Genomic DNA, 22,972 nt, shown 5'->3' with positions numbered 1-22,972 from the left:
GGACAGCGCCTGGCTGGGCCCAGGATGGTTCTCCTCACCGGGACGTTCTGTCTCTTGTTTCCTGGACATACAGAGCACGCCTCACACCCTGCCTTCTGCCGCGTCCCTTCCGTGCCTTTCAGGTCTCAGATGCAACCTGCCTGACCACGCCTCCCTCCCTCCCTTCCATTCTTGTAGCTTGGCCCCCGAGTCCCCGTCCCCGGACAGCGGTGCCACCTCGGTGTGGAAGCAGCCCTCCAGCAGCCGCCTGTCCTCGCTGTCCTCCCAAACGGAGGTCACCTCGGCCGGGGACCAGCACGACTGTTCCAGGGACCAGCGGAGCACCAGCGTGGACCGATCGAGTACAGACCTGGAATCCACTGATGGGATGGAGGGGCCGCCCCCGCCGGACGCCTGCCCTGCAAAGAAGGTGGACGACTTCTCCTTTATCGATGTGAGTCGGTAGCTGGGAGCGGTGCTGGAAACAGTCCTCTCTTCTTTTTTTTTTTTACGACTCAGGATATTCTGCACCAGTCTAGGCTGCAAGGTGGAGGGGGCCCAGGGAAATGTAACCAAGTCCCCCTCAAGCCAGCCCCTGCGTCGCTGTGGCTCCCTCCCACTTCCTCTGAGTCTGAGAAACTGGCTCTGTTTGGTGACCACCGGAGACGTATGCTCTTCTCTTAGGGAGGGCAGATCCTTTATGATTTTCGTCTCTCCTAGCTACTGCCACCCCCGACCAGCCCCCGCACTGGACACCATCGTGGCTGGTTTGGGAAACAGCTTTACAGACATCAACACCCTCTTCTCGCCCCCAGCAGGGTGTCTGTCACTTATCAGTTCTGGAAAATGAGTCACTGAAATTAGCTCATCATTGCTAACTTAAAAGGCCCTGGGTGACAGCATTGCTCCAAAGTGGACCTGAGAGGAAGAATCCAACATTTCATCCCAGGACCCGAGCCGGCCGGGCAAAGAGACACCCCTGGTAGGAACAGCTCTCGGCCGTGAGCCTGGCTTAGATGCTGCTGGAACCAGGGCTGTTCATGCCTGGGCTCCCTGAAGTCTTGCAACCCCTCTGGGAAGGGGATACTAGTATCATTGCATTTTTACAAATAGGGACACCTCAGCTCAGAGAGGGTAAGTCCCCTGATTGAGGTCACACAGCTAGGAATTGAACTGACCAGGATATGAACTCCAAGCTCCCATCTCTTCACCATTGTCTCCTGGGGGATCACTGAGCCACAGCTGCCCCACCTCCTTCTTGCTGGGCTCACCCGGGGGTCTGCCCCCTCCCGGCCCTTCCAGCACGAAAGGTGGTGATCTTGGAAACCATCACTGGCTCTCCCCCCGCCTCTGCTCAGAGCATGCTGCTTGAAAACAAATGCCTGGTACTTAGAAGGTTGCTCCACCAGCCCCCACCGGCCCCCTGAATTATTGTGGGTAGAGGAAGGACCACGTTGAGAATCTCAGCCCGTGAACCCTGTGTGGAGTAAGATCGCTGTAAGGATTTAGTTAAGACGATGTGGTCAGTTAATCACTGAACAAGCAAACAAACGTGTATTGATCCCGTTAATGTACTACTCTAGCTCACCTGCTCGGATGAGGTCACCAGGAGGGGGGCAGCGTTTGCATTATGTGCCCACAGTGTGCCAGGCACTGCATGGGGCACTCCGGGTTCATTTGATTCTTAGAATCAGCCTACGTGGTATCCTTCACAGGGAAAGTAGGCTTGAGGCCTCAGGTTCCTAGGAGAATGCAGAAATGCTGGTCCACGTGCTCCCTTAAATAGCATCTTGTACATATGAGCCAGCCACGCACCCCTCCCAGGGGTGGAGCCCTCCCTTCACGGCTCCGGAGCTTCATCTTTTCCCTCTTCTTCCCCGCCGCTCCCACAGCAAACCTCAGTGCTCGACTCAAGTGCCCTCAAGACCCGGGTGCAGCTCAGCAAGAGGAGCCGCCGCCGGGCTCCTCCCGCCCACTCGCTCCGGCGCAGCCGTGCCAGCGAGCCCGACGGCAGGTCCGCTTGGGAGGAGGAGGCCGACAGCACCTGGATGTTCCGGGACTCCACGGGTACGCCCCGTCTCCTCCTCCGCGGGCCGCGCACTGGCTAGCAGCAACGAGTTAGGTTAAACCCTGGGAATAGCTTTCTGACTTTGAGGACTGCAGGACATCAGAACACAGTAACACAAGAAACTGGGATTTCTCATTTCACCAAGCTTGCTAGAAGCTAAGTAGGAAAATTTTTTGTGGATGCTCTATTAATTTGGGCTGCACAGGTTGCAAGGGTCGGAGACTCAACTTTATAGGATTTCACTGTTTCCGCTTTTATCATTATCAGTCACCCTTATCCTCTCTGTGGGTTTGTTGCCTGGCCTTTTCATCTAGATTCTCGAGTTGAAAGGCCAGATCATTTATTACCAGTCTTTTGGGGTTTCTGATCCATTATTCACGGCTATAGGTTTTCCTCTGAGGGCTTCTTTGTCTGCATTCCATGTCAAAACGTAAGCTGGATCTTAAGAAACAGATGGGAATTAGCCAGGGAAAGGTATTCCGGGTGAAAACAACAATGGGATCAAAGAGTCAGAGATGTGGAAAGAACGTTCCATGGGTGTGGCGGGGCTGGGGGATGTCAAGGAGGGTCTCTATAGGCAGTTCAGCCTTGTCCAGGCTGGGATTAGCAGCAATCTTGCTGGAAACACAGGGCCAGTTCATGGAGAACTGTGTGATTCCTGGCTAAGGGATTGGACTTGCTCTGTAGACAGCTAGAATCTCAGAACAGTGGCTGCCGTTGACTTCAGTACCCTTTCTTTGCAACAGAGGAAAAATCCCCGAGGAAGGAAGAGTCAGACGAGGAGGAGAGGACACCCAGGGCTGAGAGGACGCCCGTCAGCAGACCTCAGAGGATGCCTGTGTTTCCCGGCGTGGACCCGGCAGCACTGAAGGTACCAGACCTCGTGCCCAGAGCTGGTGCAGCCGCAGCTGCAGAGCAGACAGGCCCGTGTCTCTCCCCCACCTCCCTCCCTCCTCGCCTTGCCGGAGGCAGGGACAGGCCCCGCTTACAGGAGGGGGCAGAGGCCCTGCAGAGGCTGCCGGGCTTTTTCTCAAATGAGTCCTGGGGTCGGCATTGGGCAGACCTCAGGCGGATCCCACTTTGGAAAACCATGTGACTTTGGGCAAGCTGTTCGACCTTTGACCTCTAGGCTCCTCCTTTATAAAATACAGAAAATACAGAAAGCCAGCCTCCACCCCAGAAACGCGTGTCCTGGAACTTAAGCCCGGTAGAGTCCAGAGCCCAGTGCGCAGGCTGCCAGGCCGGTGGTGGTGGTGACAGCCTCTACAGCTGGGAGCTGTGCCAGTGTTACCCCTGGGGACAGATGCCATCTGCCAACATCATAGCCCCGGCCCCCAAGGGAATTCTGTCTCAGCCCACCCTTCCAAGCCATCCCATGCCCTCCGTGTCCTCCAAAAATGATGGCTTTTTTCTCCTGTGAATCTGATAGTCAGAAACCCCACTGGTTCACATTCACTGGAACGAGGAGCTTAGAAGACCTGGTCCTCGGCCATAAGATGAACTTGTGTCTCAGTCGCGGGGTTATCCGGGAACTAGAGGGGACTGAGAGGCCTGTGATGAGGACACCACTCGTGGTGGAGATGGTGTGAATTTATGATGGTTGTTTGATCCCGATGGTCACGGGTGGCCTCTTGGACTACACACCTGGCCCTGGTTTTTCTTGGCCTCCATGGTCAGGTAGGATGGGGCCCTTCCCCAGACCAAAGGCAGCTTGCAGACTTCACCCCTGTCTTCTCTCCCCAGGCTCAGCTGCACAAGAGGCCAGAGGCAGACAGTCCCAACGAGACCCCCGGCTGGGCCCCTCAGCCCAAGACCCCCAAGTCTCCCTTCCAGCCCGGGGTGCTGGGTAGTCGCGTGCTGCCCTCCAGCGTGGAGAAGGATGAGAGGTGAGAGTGTGGCTGACACATAAAAGTTAGGGCTTATTCGTGATACTGTTATTGTCATACAAGAGCCATGATAGAGCAGGGGTTGGCCAGCTATAGCCCACAGGTCAAATTCCGCCCACCGTCTGTGTTTGTTAATAAACTTTTATTGGCACACAACCATCATTGAAGGGTTGTGTTTGTTAATAAAGTTTTATTGGCATACAGCATCATGGAAGGGTTGTGTTTGTTAATAAAGTTTTATTGGCACACGGCCATCATGGAAGGGTTGTCCATGGTTGCTTTCTTGATGCAACTGCCAGCTTGACGTGTTGACACAGACACCCTGTAACCTGCAAAGTCAGAGTTACTTACTGTCTACCTTCGTATCTGCCCTTGGTGATAGAGGAAGGCAGAAGTGTTCAGAACCCAGACTAGAGGAACGGTGCGGGAAAGGCTTCCAAGAGAAGGGATGCCTGAGCTGGGTCATGAGAGACAAAAGAGGTAGCCAAAGTCACATGCAAAGGCCCAGAGACCCAGTAGAACTGGGTGCTGTGGGCAGTGCATGATATTGGAGCACAGAGCAGGCTGTGGGAAGCAGAGGTCAAGAGGATGAGAGAGGGAGACAAGGCAGAGGCAGAGACAGTGCCTCTCTCTCTCCAGGTCTTAGTTGTGGCACACGGGATCTTTGGTCCCGGCTTATGAGCTCTAAGTTGCAGCACGTGGGATCTTAGATCCCTGACCAAGGATCGAACCCCGGCCCCCGGCATTGGGAGCACAGTCTTAACCACTGGACCACCAGGGAAGTCCCGAGATGGTGCCTCTCTCTTGCTCTGGGGACGCCAGAATCGCCCTGGAGTCAGCTAAGGGTGCCAGTGTTTGTCCAGGGCTGGAGGGGCCCCCAGACTAGGGTCCCCCTGGTCCTGAGCCTCCACCAGGAAGCTTGCTTGGGGGTACTCAGACCCCTTTCTGCCCAGGGGACCTCTACTTCCTCACAGACCCCTACCCCACCCTCAGCCAAGTTACCAACATCTCCAAGCCCTCCAGGACCGTGGGGTTGGGAGCTTTCTCTGAGACCAACAGAGGTCAGGTCTTGTGTGCACATGTGTTTGATTATAAAAGTCGTACACGCTCACCTTAGGAATTGTAGAAAACATAAAATGAATATAAAGCAGGAAAGAAAATCACCCATCATCTGACACCACCACCGCCTACCTCCACCCCCCACTCAAAGACAACCATAGTGAAATTTGGGCTTTTCTCCCTCTGTGGTTTTTAAATGTAGTCTAGATTACAGCATACGCTACACACAGCTTCTTTTCCGGTTACGTGTTTCATGTGATGGTTCTCCCGTTGCTGTCAAAGTCTTCATAAGTATGATCTCTTTTTTCTTTAAAAATGTTTCAAGAGTTTTTGTTTGACTTCATCGTTCTTGTTCAAATCATGTGTCCTCATGACAAGGCATTCTGAGGACAGAGAAAGATATGTAAAGAAGAAAGTAAAAAATAAAACTCTCGAAAGTGTTGTCATTCAGACGGTGATGACTCAAGTGTATTCACTTGGGGAAAATGAACTTGTGACCTGAGTGCTTTCTGGATGTGTATTCTTCAATTTTAGAAAAAGCTGAAACAGATTGTACTTCCCCCAAACAATTATTGTTATTATTCGGTAAACATAAGGTCTGTCTAATCTATCTATATCTTACAGGCATTGTACCAGTCAGGGTTCTCCAAAGAAACATAGCCCATTAAGATGTATACACTGGAAAAGAGAGAGAAAGAGAGAAGGATTTATTTTAAGGAATGGGCTTTTATGATTATAGAGGCTGACAAGTTCTGAAATCTGCAGGCCAGGCAGGCAGGCTGGAGACCTGGGGAAGAGCCAATGTCGCTGTTCAAGTCCCAAAGGCAGCATCTTTTCTGAATTCCCCCTTCTTCTGGGGTGGTCAGTTTTTTTTCATTAAGGCCTTCAGCTGATTGGATGGGGCCCACCCATGTTATGGAGAGTAATCTGCTTCATTTAGAGACCACTGGTTTAAATATTAACCTCATCTTAAAAAAAATAAAAAAATACCTTCACAGAAGCATCTAGTATAATGTTTGACTGAGCAGCCGGGTACTGTGGCCTAGCCTAGAATTTTAACCCTCATGAGCATTTGCATGGGTAGAGAGGTGGAAGAATGGATGGATATTTGGGTGACGGGTGGATGGAAATAATTTTATGTGAACATGGAAATAATTTTATGTGAACATGCATTTCTCATAGAATGCATGTACCATGATGTATTGAACGTTCCCCATTTGGGAACCTGGGGATGCCTTGGTTAGTTCCTATCTCAATCACACAGACCTGGATGTCTTTGCCACCTGCGAGTGTGGCTCAGCACCCCCACCCTGGCACAGCGGCGGGAGGCCTGGGTCCCACACAGCCCTGCCTGCAGGCCCAGCTCTCACTCAGGCTCTCACCTAACTCCCACCGGCTTTGTGGTTTCAGATCGGAAGAGCCCTCTCCCCAGTGGCTGAAGGAGCTGAAATCCAAGAAGAGACAAAGCCTGTATGAGAATCAAGCTTGAGCAGGTATGGAGGGGTCCCCGGAGTGGGTACTCAGGCAGAGCCTGCAACCCAAGGAACAGGGAACTTGGGCTGGGAAGCAAAGGCTCGGAGACTTGGAGTGCTGTACCTTGGAAGAAGAAGGGAAGACGTGGGTGAGGGTGTCCTGAGTTCCTGAAAAGATGGGGGCAGTGATCTGCTGCCGCTTAGGGAAAACCACTCCACTGGGCAGCCTGGGGTGGGAGGGGCGGGCAGAACTCTGGTCTCATGCCCTCGGCCAGCCCTCCTCGCCGCATCTCAGCCCCACTTCGTAAAATGAGCAGGCACATGAAATGACATCAAAGATCAGCTTTATCTGCACTGCCCCCAATTTCTACATTCCTTTACAGTCTGCACAAGGCTTCCCAGGTGGTGCCAGTGGTAAAGAACCTGCCTGCCAATGCAGGGGACTTAAGAGACACAAATTTGATCCCTGGGTTGGGAAGATCCCCTGGGGGAGGGCATGGCAACCCACTCCAGTGTTCTTGCCTGGAGAACCCCGTGGACGGAGGAGCCTGGCGGGCTACAGTCCATGAGGTCACAAGAGAGTCAGATACGAATGAAGCCACTGAACACACACACGTATATAATAAACTCCAAAAATATCTCTGAATTCTCATATAAACATGTGCTCTAGGGCTTTGGAGAGGGGATCAGAGCCTGTGTTTGTTCGGTGTTCAGTGCTGTACCCATGATATCTCACTCAAGCCTGCAGCCATCTATTTGAGGGCACCAAAGCTGGCACCCTGACCTGACCCTAAACTGCAGGCTCATTCCATCGTATCCGGCTGCCCGCTGCCTTCTTCATCCCACTCCTCAAAAAAAAAACAACAACCAAAGTCGTGTTTCCTGGCCCGTGGCTTGTTGGGGTGGCGTCTTGGGGAGCACCAGGAAAGCTTTGCGGGCTCGATGCTGGGGAGAAGTGGGGTCTCACGTCCCCCCTGCTGACACCTGTCCTCTCCAGACAGGGGACACCGCCACATCTAACGATCAAGCCTTAACTGTCCGAACCGGAAGACGAGGTCCCGCTGCTGCTGTCGCTTCCTGCACATGCCTGGGTCCCTCCGGTCGGTCGATCGGTCGGTCGGGTGGAGAAGGCATCTCAGTGCCTGCCCCCCGCAGGCTCCTCCGATGGATCAGGGAGGAAGGCCCACCCTTCACAAGCCCGTGCACCGTCTCTGCAGACAGCTCTTCAGGCTGGGGAAGAGACCAGGCAGTCCAGAAATGTCCATGCTGGTGGTTTTGTTTTTTTGGGATTTTTTTTTTAAAAAGAAACGTAAAAATGTTCACGTCTACGCATTTTTAGACCCCTGCGAAGCTCCAGGAACGTGGATATAAAGGCTGGACCATCTCCCCTGGGTTCTGAATCATGAAAGCACCTCTTTCCCCCCTCACCCCAGGGCCGATCTTTTTCAAAAGGACATTTCCAAGGAAGATGAAACCATTCATTTCCTGCTGTAACCAGCGGTCCAGGGCAGTACCACTGGGTTGTGGGGGGTGGTGGTCTCAATTGCTCCTTTGGCGAGCTCCTTCTCCCTCTCAAAGAAATCAGCAATTCCCATCTTCAAACACCCTCGCCGTGGTTCCTTCAAGTATATTTATCCTCCCAGCGGGGCTGTGTGCACGGCCGGCCTGTTGCCTTGTTCCTCACATTCTGTTTGCTTCAGAAGGCGATAAAGCAATAATCTCACCAGCTTTCTCTGAAACTCAGTACATACGTGTGTTTTCACGCTGCAGACAGGAGGAGAGGCACGCGAGTAGTCCGCTTGAAGTGTTCGATTGTCTCAGGTTATCTTATCCCTGCCCCCGAGCTTTTTAAGCAGCATCACTGTCACCCCGTGTACATTTTCCTGGTTCCTTCCTGTGAGAGCTCTGAACTTCTGTGGGGCGACCTTCGCCCTCAAGGCTTCCCAAACCGGCAGCCCAGACGGCAGTGCCTTTCCCTCCCAAACATCAGACGCGCACCTGGAGTCTTTTTCTGCAGTCCTTTTCCGAACACGAGCTGAGCTGCTGGCATGGAAAGAACCGTTCCCCATTGGCCTCTTTGTTCTCACCTCTTCTTTGTACCTACCCTCCCCCCCAGCCCCCCCTGTTCTAGCTGACCAGGTGCTTTTTCTAGGTCTAAATGCAGGAAGGGAGAGTCTTGTTGAAAGCCCTTCTCTGGAGGGGAGTCCTCCCACCAACACCCACTGCCCCCCACAACCCGCAGTCCAGGGACTCCAGACAGACCTGCCGGATGCTAGGTAACCAAGTACAGCCTTGGCTTGCCAACTCTAAGCTCATTGCCGGGAATCTTCAAGACCTCTGGGGTCTCCAGTCACTGCCCACTCTGTCCTCTTTTTTTTTTTTGGAAATTTCTCCACACTAGCCTCCTTCACCTCTTAGGCCGAAGGCTCCAGCATACATCCCAGAGATGGCCGGCCCACCCGCCACGTCTGGAGTCGCCATAAACTTTGTGCCAACCTTGCCCGGGAGCCGCCCACCTGAGAGAAGCCTATGATTGCTAAGGGGCACTGAGACTGACTTGCTAAGTGGTCTGTGAAAGTCTCTCTTTGAGAAACCCATTCTTCGCAGATGGTGTCAAAACACGCCTCCCTTCTCCCTGGCCACCCCCTCCCTCCTTCAGTCTCTGTTGTCTCCCCAACTCTCCTTCCTCCTATCTCCTTTCACCGCCTCTTCCCTCTCTTGGGGGATGGAGACCAATCCCGTTGCTCTGGGTTAAGACCCAACACCTGGGCCAGAGAGGGGTTGTGGCTCAGCATGGTGGACAGTGACCGAGGTGGCATGGGGGGCCCTCCCCCACCGAGTCCTGTTGGCTGAGCTCCGGCCACTGGATGGGCGGTGGCTGGAGCCTGTCGCCTGGCAGCCTTGTGCATCTGTGCCCGGAGGTTTGGTCCTGCTTGACCGTGGTAGTATGTATTGTCTTCATCCCTTGCGTTTGCAGTCAGTCCGTTCTCTCCTGCCGTTTGGGGATTCAGTTCTTTCAGGATCCACTTCAGTTGATTTTTCGATCTTACTTCTTTTAATGATCCAGTTCACATTTTATTTCAGTTTTGATGTCGTGACTTTCCAGGTCAACAGGTCCCCTTTGAAAGCCACTCCTAGTGTGCTTTGACCCTGACCCCTTTTCTTGGCAGCGGTCTTTCCGTGTCTTTCTCAAGGTGGGGAGGCCCCTTGGTACCATCTTAGGCAGCAGGAAGCGACCTGCTGTGTTCGGTCAGCACAGTGGTACCCACCAGGCGAAAACGCTCAGTTCTCAGTCAGTCATGTTTCAGCCTAGAGGAAAGGAAAAAACCCTCGAAAACAAGATTGACCTGGCGAGCGTCTACCTAACCTCCCACTCCCGGACTGGAAATAAAAATCCAGTTAATTCCTCGGTGACGAAGATGAGCAAAGTCCACCCCTTGAAACTGACCGCAGCAGTCTCATCCCTCCACCGCAGAGCAGACAGTCTCAGTGGGTCAGGAACCACCTGCTTAACGCAGGCTCCCGCGATCCGTACAGTGACGTCTCCAGCTACCGGTGCTCTGCTCGGAGGCTCTGCAGACAGCCAGCTGGGCCAGTGGGTTCTTTTACTTCTCCTCTTTCTAAGCGGGGTGAGCCCTCAGGGGCCACGCAGGGGGTTGTATGTATGCTGGTTTCTTGAGTTCTCCTGGAGCTGCCTTTGGAAACCTGTCTCCTTTTCAACAGACTGAATAATGCCTTAACCGTTCATCTGCAGTCAAGTCACCCGCCCTCATCCAGCCCTCCTTGCCTGGGCCTTTGGCATTCTTTAAATGACAGTTTTATAAAGAATGCATCCAAAATAAGATGACTAGATAGGTGATTTTTTCAAGTATAATCTCTCTCTCTTTCTCTCTCTCTCCCCCCTTCCCTCTCCCCACTTGCTTTGCACATCAGCATTTTGACAGCTGCTCTTTTGAGAAGTCTGTATCACTTTTCCCCCAGTCGATCCCCCTCTTCATGGTCTCTTGCCTAAGGTAACAGATGCCTTTGACCTGTAAAATTCCAGGGCAAGGCCTCAAGAGTCAGTGTTGTGGAAAATCCCCCAGCGCCACCTGAGAAACTCCGGTGGAAGATATGTGCTCACCCACCCCCGCTCAGTGTTTAGGATGTCGGGGGCTTTGAGCGACGTGGCCCGGACAGCCTCCAGTTGCCTGGGATTCTGGGAGAGGACAGTCAGATAGGGAGGGTTTGCAGGGGACCAACCAGGCTGCATGCTTTCAGCGCTTTATTCTGTGCTTCCCGGGAAGAAGTGAGACCAGCTTTGGGTATTGAAATAGATGTGGGCCCAAGGCCTGAGGCCTCAGAGGCTGTGCAGGTGATTTGGAAAATCCTTAGGCATGGTTTCCCTGAAGGAACGCTCGGCTGCTCCCCCCCCCCCCCCCCCCCCCCCCGGTGCTGCTAACCACCTTGTCTATTTATGTTTCGCTTTGCGACGCCCCGAGACTGCCCAGGAGCCAGTCATGATTAAAACGCTAAAACCCCCACAGATGTGTGGTCAGATCTCCTCCAAAGTGAAACGCTGGCGTCCAGGTGACTCAGGTCCTGCGTGGAAGACAGTGTCCCGCCCAAGGAGAGGGCTCTCCAGGCAGCCTCCTTCCTCCTCCTCCATCCCTGTGGTCCTTCCCACCCTGCTGTGCCCCTTAATGCAGGAAGCTGGACGATGGTGGCCTCTGTGTGAACTAGCATTGCAGGGTGAGGTCTATGGGGAAGGGCGAGGAAGGCTCTCTCCACTGGGAATTACCCCTCCCTCCTATTTCAGCCGTGGCGTTAACTACAGTCGGACTGTGCCTTTCCTCTTTCGACCTGTGTTGAAACAGGAAAGTGAAAGGAAAAAAAAAAAGTCCCATGGCATCCTGATGCCATGGGGTAGGAGGGACCCACTCTGCATCTGGAGGCGAGTTTACCCGGGCTCCACCCCCTTAGGGAGTGGTGGATCTGACTCCCGTGCTGAGAGCCGCCAGGTGCTGGGATTCTGGGCAAAGTGAGGGTCTGGAAATGCAGAACCACGTAGAAAGCCAGTAGGCACAAACGTGCTGGGTCTTAGCCAGTTTGTGTCTCCTTTGCTCTTTGCCCCCCGCCCTCCACCACCCTCTAGAGATCTTTCTTTGTCTAGGTTGGCTTCTGCAGGGAGGGGAGGACCAGAAAGCCAGGTTCTTGGAAAGTCAGCCTGAGATTTCTGGCAAGGTCACCCCTCAGCCCCTCCCCATTGTCCTCCCCGAATCCCCTTATTTGTCACCCTCACACCTGGCACCACACCATCTCATGAATCAGCCTGGCACTTTCTTAGCCATCTCTGGTGGCGTCCTGCCTGCTTAAGAAAAATATATATATAATGCCAGTTGTGTGAAAGAATGATCTCGTTCCACACAGCCTTATAGATCCTGTAAATATGGGGCTTGTAAAAGTCATCTGTTGTGTTACGGGAAATGCTTTGTACTGCGTTGTTCTTAAGTCCTCCAAGTCCTCCTCAATATCCTCCAAGTCCTATACTTCCCCTATGACTACGGTCCTTAGAATGCTCTGTAAGATGGGGGGCAGTGGAGATATATATATACCTACACCATTGTATTTTCCTGACCTTTTTCCTGGGTCCCTTCCTCCAATATTTGAGTCATGATCGAAAAGGAACTTGAGTCCTGTGTGCAGGAAAGTTGAGGCGTCCTGCCAGCTGGTGCCCTCGTGGTTGCCTTACAAATTCACGGGCTCCAGGAGTTTTGAACAGAAGGCGGTCGACCGGCACTTTATTCAATCCCAGAAAGGACCTCTAATCATGTGACTGAGAATCATCCAGGAAAACAAAAAAAAAAACTATATTTTTAACGTCAAAACCAACGGGGCTTCCCGGACCTCTCAGAGTATTGGATGTCTACAAGTGCTTTTCTATTTTGTAACTGTAAAGAGATTTCATACCCACAGCAGAGCAGTTGGGAGTCTGGTCGACTGCCCTAAAACACAATGACCTTTTGCATGTACAAAGATGTCACATTCAGACTCTGGAAACAGCAAATAAAGCTTTGACGCGAGCTGCCCTGGAGACCTCAGCGTGTCGGTGTGTGAATGAATGGACTCCCCCACGCATGCATGCCTGTCCCCAGCTGAGTCAGTCCCTCCACCGCGCTGAGGGGGCCAGTCTGTGGGGCCCGACTGCGGGAGGGCGCAGCAGGGGTCCTGGGAAAGGGGGTCCGATGGAGATAGAGCCGGATCTCCACTCAGCATGGGCATGAGTCCCCAACTCTGCTTCCTCCTGGCTGTGGGGTATCGCTGGACCCCCACGCTCCTCCAGAATAGAGGCGATGCGAGTGACACGAGCTGGCAGAAGTTAAAGGTGGTGGCCCTGGGTGGCCTCTGCCCATCTGCACGACATCTGCCAAATGACAGGGGGTGTTTTTTTAAATTATCACAAGGAGGGAAGGGGAGTGCTACTGGCATGTAGCAAGTGGAGGCCAGGGATACTGATCAACATCCCCTGCTTCCCAGGACAGCCCTCCTCCCCCGTCACAAAGAATAATCCAGCCCCGCTTGGCAACAGCACCAAGACCGAGAACTCTAGGTTAAAGACGTGTGGTACGCGAGATCTGGGCACATGGGTCTTCAGGACCCTAAAGGAGCTGATGGGGGGCAGTGGTCAGGGGGGAATCATGCCTGCTGGGCCGTCCCCACCTCTGTCACCCCCTGATGTCCCTGGCGGGAGCTGGCTGCATCTCAGATTAAGGGGCTGAGACCAACTCTGCTCTCCACGAGCACCAGAAGGAAGCAGCCCCTTGGTCTGAACTGTCAACAGTGGGCAGGATCCTCAGTGACTAAGAAAGTAAAGCTGCCCTGTTTTGCTCTGGTGGTCTCTCAGTGGCTCGAGGAGAGAGAATCTTCTTCATTGGCAGATGAGGAGACTGTGGATGTGACCTTCATTCACTCCAAGGTCACACAGATCTACCGGGTTCCAGAGCCTTCCTGTCACCCACCTCTCCGGGGATGCTGGGGTTTATGCTGACTTGAGGGTTTTAGCCCAAAACAAACAGCTAAAGAAAACCCTCAGCTTAATGATTCACTCCTTTGCCCCGTCATTATTTTATTGGGTCAATAACCACTGAATCGGAGAAGGCAATGGCAACCCACTGCAGTACTCTTGCCTGGAAAATCCCATGGACGAGGAGCCTGGTAGGCTGCAGTCCATGGGGTCGTGAAGAGTCGGACACGACTGAATGACTTCACTTTCACTTTTCACTTTCATGCACTGGAGAAGGAAATGGCAACCCACTCCAGTGTTCTTGCCTGGAGAATCCCAGGGACGGGGGAGCCTGGTGAGCTACCGTCTATGGGGTCGCACAGAGTCGGACACGACTGAAGCGACTTAGCAGCTTAGCAGCAACCACTGAATACAAGTTCCTCTCTTCTATCTGAGAGTAGAGCGCTCCTCTGAAATCTTTGTTAGCCTGCAGTGGCATACACTGAAAAAGTGGTTACCTGTGGACATAGCTTGCTCACAAATGCACAAAAGAAATGGAGATAAAGAACAGACGCTCACAGGGTTCAAAGCCATGGCGGCCGGAGGCTGTGATGCTGAGTGTAATTCCCATGGGAGGCACTTGGTGGCGCCAGTCGCTGCTTGGGGCTCACCCTGCTTTTATAATGGCTCGTTATAAAATAAAGGCTGAATGTAACTGTTGCTTCTTTTGCCTTTTTTCATAAAAGCAGAAATTCCCTAGATTTCTTTCTGTTAGAGAAAACAGGTACTAATGTAGGTCTTTCATAAAAGCAAAGTGGCTTGAGGCAAACTTTTGAAAACTGAGGACGTTCTGTGGCTGTCACAGGCGAAATTATACTTTGTTAGACACGCACACAAAATGCATGGATCTGATTTTTTTTGGTCATAAATAACGTGACTGTCGTGATCATCTTTATTTCTATTGAGGCTGAGAGCTGGACCCTGGAGCAGGCCAGCCCCTCCACCTCCTGTCTGCTGTGTGACCCTGGGTAAATGACTTCACCTCTCTGAATTGTCTCCCCCTCTAAAAAGTGGCGATCACAGTTTCTCCCCTCAAGGGAGATGCATGAGAACTGAACACACTGCTCGTGAAGCTGGCCCAGCGCCACGCACATAGTAGGTCTCCCATAAATGATCACTGTCATCCAGTGATAGATGCCTTCAGTATGAAGAAAAGGAATCTTTGTTGGGTCTATTACTGCATCTCATGGAAATGTGTGGGCAGATTTACACCCACTTTGGAGAGGATGTTCAGGGTGATCCGACTTAAATTTTAGGCCCCATGGCACATGGGAAAATTGAGAAATTCTAGGGCCTGGCGCTTTAAGAACTGGAGCCATTCCGAGGGTGTCACACACCCCAAAAAGAAGATGCTGGCACTGAGAAGCCAGAGCAAGGAAGTTGGGGGCACTTGAGAGCTTGGTGCTGCCAGGCTCCCTGGGAAGCTGACATGGTCCACCTGCCCCCAGGAAGTCATCAGAGACCACGGCTGAGGACACAGAGGCGCAGGGGCCTCCCTGGGCCTGCTATTGAGGTGAAGTGGCGCGCACAGAATCGGGTGGACAGGGCACTGCCTCAGCAAGCCGGGATGTGCTGGGCTGTCAGAAAGTGCCCATAAATAGGGCACTGCTGGCGGCAGCAGGCTGAGTCTGCAGGCGGTGCCGGCCCCCTCTTCTCACGGCGACTGCACAGGTGCACTCCGGGGATGCGGGGACGGGGAGACCTGGACGGTCTCCGGGGGAGGGGGTGTGCGGGGCTGGAGATCCACGTGAGGGCTGGAGCGAGAGGGAGAACTCAGGACAGCCCCCGAGCCAGCCAGTGGCTGACGGGCTGCGCAGGGTCGAGCCCTTGGGTGTGAGCTGAAGGCAGGGGCCCTGCAGAGACTGAGCACCGCTGAGGAAGGGGAGTGGACAAAGCGGGGGGGCTGGCACCTCTGCTGAGAGTCCCCCCTGACCTGGCCCCATTTCCAGGCCCCGCTTTTTTACGAGGCTGGCCACAGGCAGGCAGACAGCATCGCTGGGCCTGTGTCCTGAGCATAAGGGCCACGCAGCCTGTCTGCTCCCAGGAATGTGGGGTGTGGCTGCGGTGCCTTCTGAACCTTGGGGGTGCAGCATCTGAAATGGGCATGTGTGTGTCCCAGAGAGAGAAGCAGGGGGCTGTTTTTGTGCAGCAGGTGGAAAGTGACCACGTACAGTAACCATGGGAGCCTGTGTGTGTGTGTGTGTGTGTGTGTGCGCACTCATGGGTGTGTTTATAAACAGGAGAACAGTCCCGTGTGTCGGAGTGTCTGGCCTCAGGCAAACCCTTCCAATGTAAGAATTCAGGTCCAGTGGTGTGTGGCACCATCCCTAGGGATGAAGGGGAGCTGTCTGTCTGTCCGTGTCTGTGTGTCTCTAAGTGGCTGCTATACGGTGAGCTCTCTGTAAACGCATGTGGAATGAAACCGGAAACTAAGCAGGTGTCCCAGGGCCTGGCCTCCAGCATCTTGCTTTCTCTAGACGTCTGTCTGTCTGTTTCCCACTAGTTCGTGGTCTCCTGTTCCTCTCAGTCACCCAGCCCAGGGCAAGGGACCAACTCTGTTCTCTTGGAATCTTTGGCAAACGAAGGAATTGGCGAACGGCCTGGGAGGGCGGAGGTGGGAGCGATCCTAGTAGGGAAGGCTCCCCGAGGCCCGCCCCCCACCCTCTGAGCAGGGTCTGGAGGTGTCGTGTCCCCCCAAAGCTCCAGGGGAGGGGGTAGGGCATGGGCCTTGGAGCCCCATCCCAGCCCCGCCTCCCTGGGCCCAGGGATTTCCACCTGTAAAATGGGTATCTGCCTCCTCGACTGTCCCAGGCCCTGTGGGCCATAGTAGATGCTCGGTGGATGTTTGCTGAATGACTGAAGGTTGGTTGTGAGCACTGACCACATCTCAGAGGCAGCCGAGTTCTGGAGCCTGTCCTCAACTCCCAGGCACCTGGGTTCCCCCCCGGGCGCACCTGGTGACCATTTGCTTTGATCAAAGCCACAGGGGTTCCCGCGGAGATGGCGGAGCAGCACAGCGCACCGGAGCAGGCTGCGGCCGGCAAGAGCCACGGCGGCCTCGGGGGCACCTACAAGGTACGGGGGTCAGAGGAGGGGTCCCGGGGGGCCCTGGGCCCAGGGCTGCCTGTGGTCCTCAGGGCCCGCCTCCTGGCCAGGCAGCCTCTCTCCAGAAAGAAGCAGCAGCCCTTCCAGCCAGCCGGGAGCATGAGGGCATCTCCCCTCTCTGCCCGCGCTTGCCTCTTCTGTGTCCTCGTCTGGATGGGGGACCTGGTCACACCCGTGCTGCCAGTGTCGATGGGGCTTTCAGGAGACGCCGCTGACCCTCCTGCCTGAGCTCGGTCCAGTCCCTGGGCCTCTCTGGACCTCAGCAGTCCTACCTTTAACCTGAGGACGGTACCCACGCTTCTCAGGGAGGGTCAGATGCCGGTGCCGTTACCACAGCCAGCAAACGGAGAAATCTGAGAGCTGGCGTTTGTGGGCTCTCTCCGCCCTTTCTAAGCTATCCCGAGGGCTTTAATTTAAGGTGGGGTCCCAGGATAGATTGACTAAGGAAATAAGTGGAGTCTTTGACCAGACGGGGGGACACCAGGAGGGGAAGAGCAGCAAGGAGGCTTGCCTGGCTCTGTGCCTGATTCGTGGGTGAATCAGCCTTGCCCTGTGGACCCCCACCGGGGAAGGGGGCATCACTGCCTGCCCTTCCTGGCTCCTTTTGGCATCTGTGGGCTTTCCCCCGGCCACAGCAGTGCTTATGAGAGAAGAGCCAGCGGGCTTACTGAATCCAGTACCTCCACTTGACCTACCGTGCAGCCCAGGACCGTTTCTGAGCCTCCCTTGACCCTTGTGTAAAATGACCGGAGCTGATGTTCCCCAGGAACCTGCTACAAAGACAGTTTGTGCTTCTGAGCGGGTGAAAGAGGCAAACACCTGTCTACTTTGGCAGCCCCTTCCTCTGGGGCACAGGGCAGGTGAAGTTCAGTAGTGCAAACTGGAGTTTTATTTGTGCTGCCCAGGACTTTCAAAACGGAGATATCTCACATTAAGGAAGTGACAGATTGCGGCTTCTCTCGAAAAGCATAGAAGTGGGCCTGCAGTCCCTCCCAACCACAGCAGCTTCATTTCCCTACAGCCCTCCCTCCGGTCATTATGGACATTTCGCTTTACCAAGTTCTGCCCTGGTTCCAGCCAGACACCCAACTTGCGGTCCCCCGGTTTAATGGGGGTTCCTGGAGGCGTTGCCCTCCATGGCCACCAGGGGGCAGGGCAAGCCCGCGGTGGCGCTGGCTTCAGGCCGGTTCCTGGCAGAGCTGATGGAGCAGGGGGTGGTACCTGCCTCCAAGGCCCTCGGGACAGGACACGGGCTGGCGTTGGGAGCCGGGCCCCAGTGCGATGCTGAGGAGGCTGCACTTCTAGGTGATCGTGTACGAAATGGAGAACTTCCAGGGCAAGCGGTGCGAGCTCACAGCCGAGTGCCCCAACCTGACGGAAAGCCTGCTGGAGAAGGTGGGCTCCATCCAGGTGGAGTCCGGCCCGTGAGTACCCAGACTCCGAGCCCTCCTCCCAACCCTGAGCCCCCTGGGAGTCGGGAGGGCCAGGAGCAAGCTCTCAATCTGCTGTGGGGCCTTAGGCAACGCCCTCCCCATATCTGGCCTCAGTCTTCCCACCTGTAAATGGGAGCCTTGAACACTGATTCTCTTGGACTCCTTCCAGCTCTCCATCGCTGGGGTCAGTAGCAGAGCACTGTGCAAAGAGAACAGAGGGAGACCCTGGCACCTGGCTCAGTGCCCAACTAGTGGGGTGTAATACTTACGATTTTAATAATGATGATAACATCTAAATTCTAATGTGCTTTATATCCTGGAATGGCTTTCCTGGTGGCTCCGTGGTAAAGACTCTGCCTGCCAATGCCGGAGACTCGGGTTTGATCCCTGGGTTGGGAAGATCCCCTGGAGAAGGAAATGGCAACTAGTATTCTTTCTGGTAAATCCCATGGACAGAGGAGCCTGGCAGGGTACAGTCTATAGGGTCTCAAAGAGTCAGGCACTTTAGTGACTAAACAACAGCAACATTACCCATAAATCCTCATGACTGACTGCCCACTTGACAGATGAGGAAACTGAGGCCAAAGTGGTTGACTGTTTTGTCCACATCCACCCAGTAAGGAGGAGTCCCCAGCTGGACCCTGAATTATTTGGATGGAAAGTCCAGGCGGTGGTACTAACCACTAGGGTGAGGTGCTTCACCCTCTGGGCCTCTGTTTTCTCATCTGTCAAAGGGGGATAATAAGCGTATGCACTTCTGAGTTTTTGTGAAAATGGACGGAGAGATGTACTTAACGACAATATAATTGTAATAATAACAATCTAATAGAGGAATTAGAGGAAGAGGAGGGGGAGCTGTCGATGGAATCCTTACTGTGTGCCAGGCCTTGTGCTGAAAACGTTTCTGAGCAGCCTATACAGAGGCTGCACCTAAAACCGATTTCAGTACTCTTTCCCAGGCTGGTTTTCTGGCTCAGAGTCTCAGCTCCTAGTAAGTTCTAGAAACTCCCTCAATACCAGGACTAGGGTCGGAGGAAAGGGGCAGGGTCAAAGGTCAGCAGCTCTCAGACACCACCCCCCTCCCAAGACGTGGGTCCTCCCCACCCCAGGGCAGCAGAGATGAGTGACCCAGCCCTCCTTCCTCCTGCAGGTGGCTGGCGTTTGAACGCAGGGCCTTCCGCGGGGAGCAGTACGTTCTGGAGAAGGGGGATTACCCTCGCTGGGACGCCTGGTCCAACAGTCACCACAGCGACAGCCTCCTGTCCCTCCGGCCCCTGCACATTGTGAGTACAGGCCCTAGAAGCCGGACACGCCGTGGGGGGTGGCTGCCGAGGCAGGCTCCTTTCATGAGCTCAGCCAAGGGCTTGGCTGGCACAGACCTGGCCCGGGGAGAGCCCTTGTTATTTCTGATCTGAGTGGTTTGGGGGGGACAAGAAGTTGGTTATCGAATGGGCACTGGGCTGCGGGTCGGGAGGCCAGGATTCATATCTTGCATTAGCCAGCAAGCAGGTCATTGGCATGTCCCCCTGTAGCCTTATTAAAATTAGGAGCCATGTGGTCCAGTCCAACACATACACCCTGGAAAACAGCTTCAGAAAATAACTGCAGATCAGCTCAAGTCCTTCCCCTGTGTTTCTCCAACACCTGAAAGAGACCCGGTGCGTGGTGGCACTGTAGAACGTCGCTCTTCCCTCCCACCTGCTGCACTCAGGCTCAGCGGCTAGTCGCGCCCTTCCTCCTGGTCACAATGACTGATGCTCCTCAGAGGGGGGATGGGAGGAGAGAGGCCAGGTAGACCGACTCAGAATCTGCTTTCATAAAGTGGGAATGTTTCTACATAAGTGATTCTGGTCTCCTGCCACCTTCTCTGTCCTATCTGCTAAATGACGAGGTTTAACCAGACCTGATAGGGTCTAACCCCCCTCTCGGTTTCACGGCTCTCTGGCTCTGAAAGTCCTAAGGAGACCAGCTCTGGGGGTGGGCGTTTCTCTGCGGTGCCTTGAGTCTTTGCTGGAGCCTCCTGGGCCCTCTGTCCTGAGCGTGGAAGCAGCCGGTTCACTCCATGGTCTTGCCCTCCATGGTCTTGCCCCCAGGATGGCCCGGATCACAAACTGCATCTCTTTGAGAACCCGGCTTTCGGCGGCCGCAAGATGGAGATAGTGGACGATGACGTGCCCAGCCTCTGGGCTCACGGCTTCCAGGACCGTGTGGCGAGCGTCCGGGCCATCAACGGGACGTAAGGGACCGACCCCACTCTTGCCCCTGCCCTGTCCTCCAATTCACATGCCTCAGACTCCAAATGGAATCTCTGTTCACGGTTTCCTACATAGCTGACATTTCCAGCTCCCCCCGGGTCTGGAGGCCTTTCATTCAAGTCAGGGCCCCTACACCAGCCTAGCTCAAAGCGCCCCCCTGATTTGAATGTCCACCTGCTTGCATTCCTGTACCACTGCATTTCCAGGAAGCCTCGACTTAGAGACAGTTTTATCTTTTTTTTTTTTTTTTAACCAAGTGAAATCTGCCCCCCTTGCTTGTCGGCATCAAAGTCTTCACTCCTTTTCTGAACTCCCCTAGACCTTGGAGTTCAGATTTGTTTTTCCCCTTTTCAGTCTTTGTCCTTCTCACCAGGAAACCCAGCATGTACATAGGGGTGGCCCGAGTGGTACATAGGAGAACAGGCTCTTTCACCTCCCTCCTTCTAGGCTTGATATCTCTGTTAATGCAATCTTAGGGTCCCTGTCCCTCTGTCTAGGCAACTACATCTCATTTGTGGCCTTATGACCTGGGGTTGGGCCTTGAGAGGTGCCAGCTCTACCTGATAATTCTGTATTCAACAACTTTTCACTGAGCATCTGCTGTGTGTAGGATATGGGGGCAATAAGAACTATACAACTCCCATAATTTGTCCCTTGGGAATTTCACAGTTAAATAGGGAAACAGACAAGGAAATAGCTATTCACGATTCATAGTGATCAGGGGACATGCAGGGGCTCTGGGGTCCTGGTTTAGCCTGAGGCAATCAGGAAGGGCTTTCTGGAAGAGGAGATGTCCGAATTGATATGTAAAGGTTGCTATGAAAGAGGGTATGAAATGAGGATGAGGCAGGGAACAGCATTCCAGGCAGAAGGAACAGCAGGTGTAAAGGCTCAGAGACATGCGGGTTCAGGGAGAGTCGACTAAGACAGGCTAGAGTGTGGGGTATGAAGGAGGAATGAGAGATAAGGCTAGAGGCGTTTGTGAGCAGAGCTAGGAGTCTGAATTCATCCCCAGGGAACCGGGAGGCCAAGGAAGGATTCGGGCCGGTGGAGAGCAGGCTCAGATGCTTGTTTTCGAAGACTGGGTCTGGCTGGGAGGCGAGAGCCCGGAGGCTTCTCACGCTGACCTCGCCTCCCTGCAGGTGGGTTGGCTACGAGTTCCCGGGCTACCGCGGGCGCCAGTACGTGTTCGAGCGGGGCGAGTACCGCCACTGGAACGAGTGGGACGCGAACCAGCCGCAGCTGCAGTCCGTGCGCCGCATCCGCGACCAAAAGTGGCACAAGCGAGGCGTGTTCCTCAGCAGCTGAAGGGCGCCCAGGCCCCAGTGGCCCAGGCCCGCCCCGGGGGGCAGCAAAGGCAAGAAGAGGCGGCTCCAGGGCCGGGGTGAGGGCCTGCCGGGCCACCCTTCCCCCGAACCTGCTCAATAAAGCCTGGGGCCGGTCCCCCACCTGCCATGCTCCTCCGCCTCACTGCATGAGGGGGCGGGCCCCGGGGTGGAGCCCGGGGGCGGGGCAGGGGGCGGGAGGCTGCGGCTGGAAGGTTCTGAGAGCCCCAAGGGACGGCTGTGAGCCGTGCTCCCACTCCAAGCCCCGGTTCTCATCAGGTGAACCCTGATCTTGTGTCTGTCCGCCTGTGTCTCCATCTGGCAGTCTGTCCATCCATCCATACTTCTAGTCTTCCTTCCATATTTCTATGTTTTCTTCTGTCTGTTGGTTTATTATCCATCCTTCCTTCTACCCACTCATCTTTCTATCTGTTCCTGCAGTTCTTCCATCCATCCATCCATCCATCCATCCGCTCTTCATCTGTCCATTCATTCATCCATTCCTCCATCCACCCCTCCCTCCATCCATCTATCCATGCATCCACCCTTGCAGCCACCCTTTCACCCATTAATCCATCCATCCTTCTTCTTGCCCATCCATTTGTCCATCATCCCCCCTCCATCTCTGTTTTCATTAACATATTCAACAAATGCCAGCCCCGTTCAAGGCCTGAGGTCACAGCAGAGAACCGAATAAAAGTCCCACCCTCCCCGGAGCTCACCTTCTATGAGAGAAACCGAACATAAGTGAACAAGTTTGACCATAATGTCAGGAGTGGCCAAGGTTAAGGACAAGAAAGCGGGATTCAAGGATGCAGGGTGATGGGGTGGTGGTCAGAGAACGCCACGCTGAGGAGGTGACATTTGAGATCAGACCTGAGTGAGCTGGGGGAACATTCCAGGTGGAAGGAGAACAGGCTTTGCAGCTGAGTGTTGGAGACACAGCAAGGAGGCCAGTGGGTCTGGAATGTGTTAGCTGAGGTTGGGAGCGGTCAGAGAGGGCGTTAAGGTCGGCCTGTAGGGCTCTACCGACCCTGGCAAACTCCGATTCTTCTCCAGGAGGTGGGAGCCACGGAGAGTTTGAACGGTCTGCCTTTGGGTTTCACAGGACCACTCCGGCTGGGGCCCAGAGAGCAGACAGTGGGGCCAAGGGGGTTGGGAGGCTCCTGCAGAGGTCAGGGTGAGCTGTGATGACCTGGTGCCCCCCTCCTCTCTCTTCCATGCTCAGTGGCCATCCCCTGCCCTTCTGTAGCCTTGGTTCGACAGCTGAGCCCCTACCCCACCCCTGACTCCTGACCATCACTGCTCTGAGCCTCAGTGGCTTCATCTGGCCCAAGGGGGATGCCAG

General features: G+C 54.4%; 2 protein-coding genes across 6 annotated transcripts in view; both read left to right on the top strand.

The window, feature by feature from the left end:
* KIAA1671 (KIAA1671 ortholog) overlaps nucleotides 1-12,537 on the top strand; it is a 179,626-nt gene extending 167,089 nt beyond the window's left edge. For 4 of the 5 annotated variants that reach the window (XM_081542953.1, XM_081542954.1, XM_081542957.1 and 1 more), the window contains 6 exons: nucleotides 178-433; nucleotides 1,872-2,046; nucleotides 2,794-2,918; nucleotides 3,791-3,933; nucleotides 6,403-6,485; nucleotides 7,462-12,537. In XM_081542953.1, coding sequence (XP_081399079.1) covers nucleotides 178-433; nucleotides 1,872-2,046; nucleotides 2,794-2,918; nucleotides 3,791-3,933; nucleotides 6,403-6,481 — 778 coding nt within the window. In that variant the 3' untranslated portion in view covers nucleotides 6,482-6,485; nucleotides 7,462-12,537. The remainder of the gene's footprint in view (nucleotides 1-177; nucleotides 434-1,871; nucleotides 2,047-2,793; nucleotides 2,919-3,790; nucleotides 3,934-6,402; nucleotides 6,486-7,461) is intronic. The other variant, XR_014069076.1, reaches the window with a different exon arrangement.
* Nucleotides 12,538-13,735: 1,198 nt separating this feature from the next.
* Nucleotides 13,736-21,752, top strand: CRYBB3 (crystallin beta B3). Its single transcript, XM_081542961.1, has 5 exons — nucleotides 13,736-16,581; nucleotides 17,917-18,035; nucleotides 19,195-19,327; nucleotides 20,138-20,280; nucleotides 21,442-21,752. The coding sequence occupies exons 1-5, from the start codon at nucleotides 16,507-16,509 to the stop codon at nucleotides 21,605-21,607; spliced, it is 636 nt and encodes a 211-aa protein (XP_081399087.1). The 5' UTR covers nucleotides 13,736-16,506; the 3' UTR covers nucleotides 21,608-21,752.
* Nucleotides 21,753-22,972: the final 1,220 nt, after the last annotated feature.

Source organism: Giraffa tippelskirchi, chromosome 11 (assembly GCF_054371585.1).
Source record: "Giraffa tippelskirchi isolate mGirTip1 chromosome 11, T2T-mGirTip1v1.2.pri, whole genome shotgun sequence".
Lineage (NCBI taxonomy): Eukaryota > Metazoa > Chordata > Mammalia > Artiodactyla > Giraffidae > Giraffa > Giraffa tippelskirchi.
This window is presented reverse-complemented; position numbering and strand designations above follow the sequence as displayed.

Bases quoted from the DNA above. Each gene is read 5' to 3' on its own strand.
- CRYBB3 (XM_081542961.1), top strand. From the start codon at position 16,507: ATGGCGGAGCAGCACAGCGCACCGGAGCAGGCTGCGGCCGGCAAGAGC. The intron at 18,036-19,194 runs GTGAGTACCCAG...TTCCTCCTGCAG, and splicing joins ATCCAGGTGGAGTCCGGCCC to GTGGCTGGCGTTTGAACGCA. The intron at 20,281-21,441 runs GTAAGGGACCGA...GCCTCCCTGCAG, and splicing joins GTCCGGGCCATCAACGGGAC to GTGGGTTGGCTACGAGTTCC.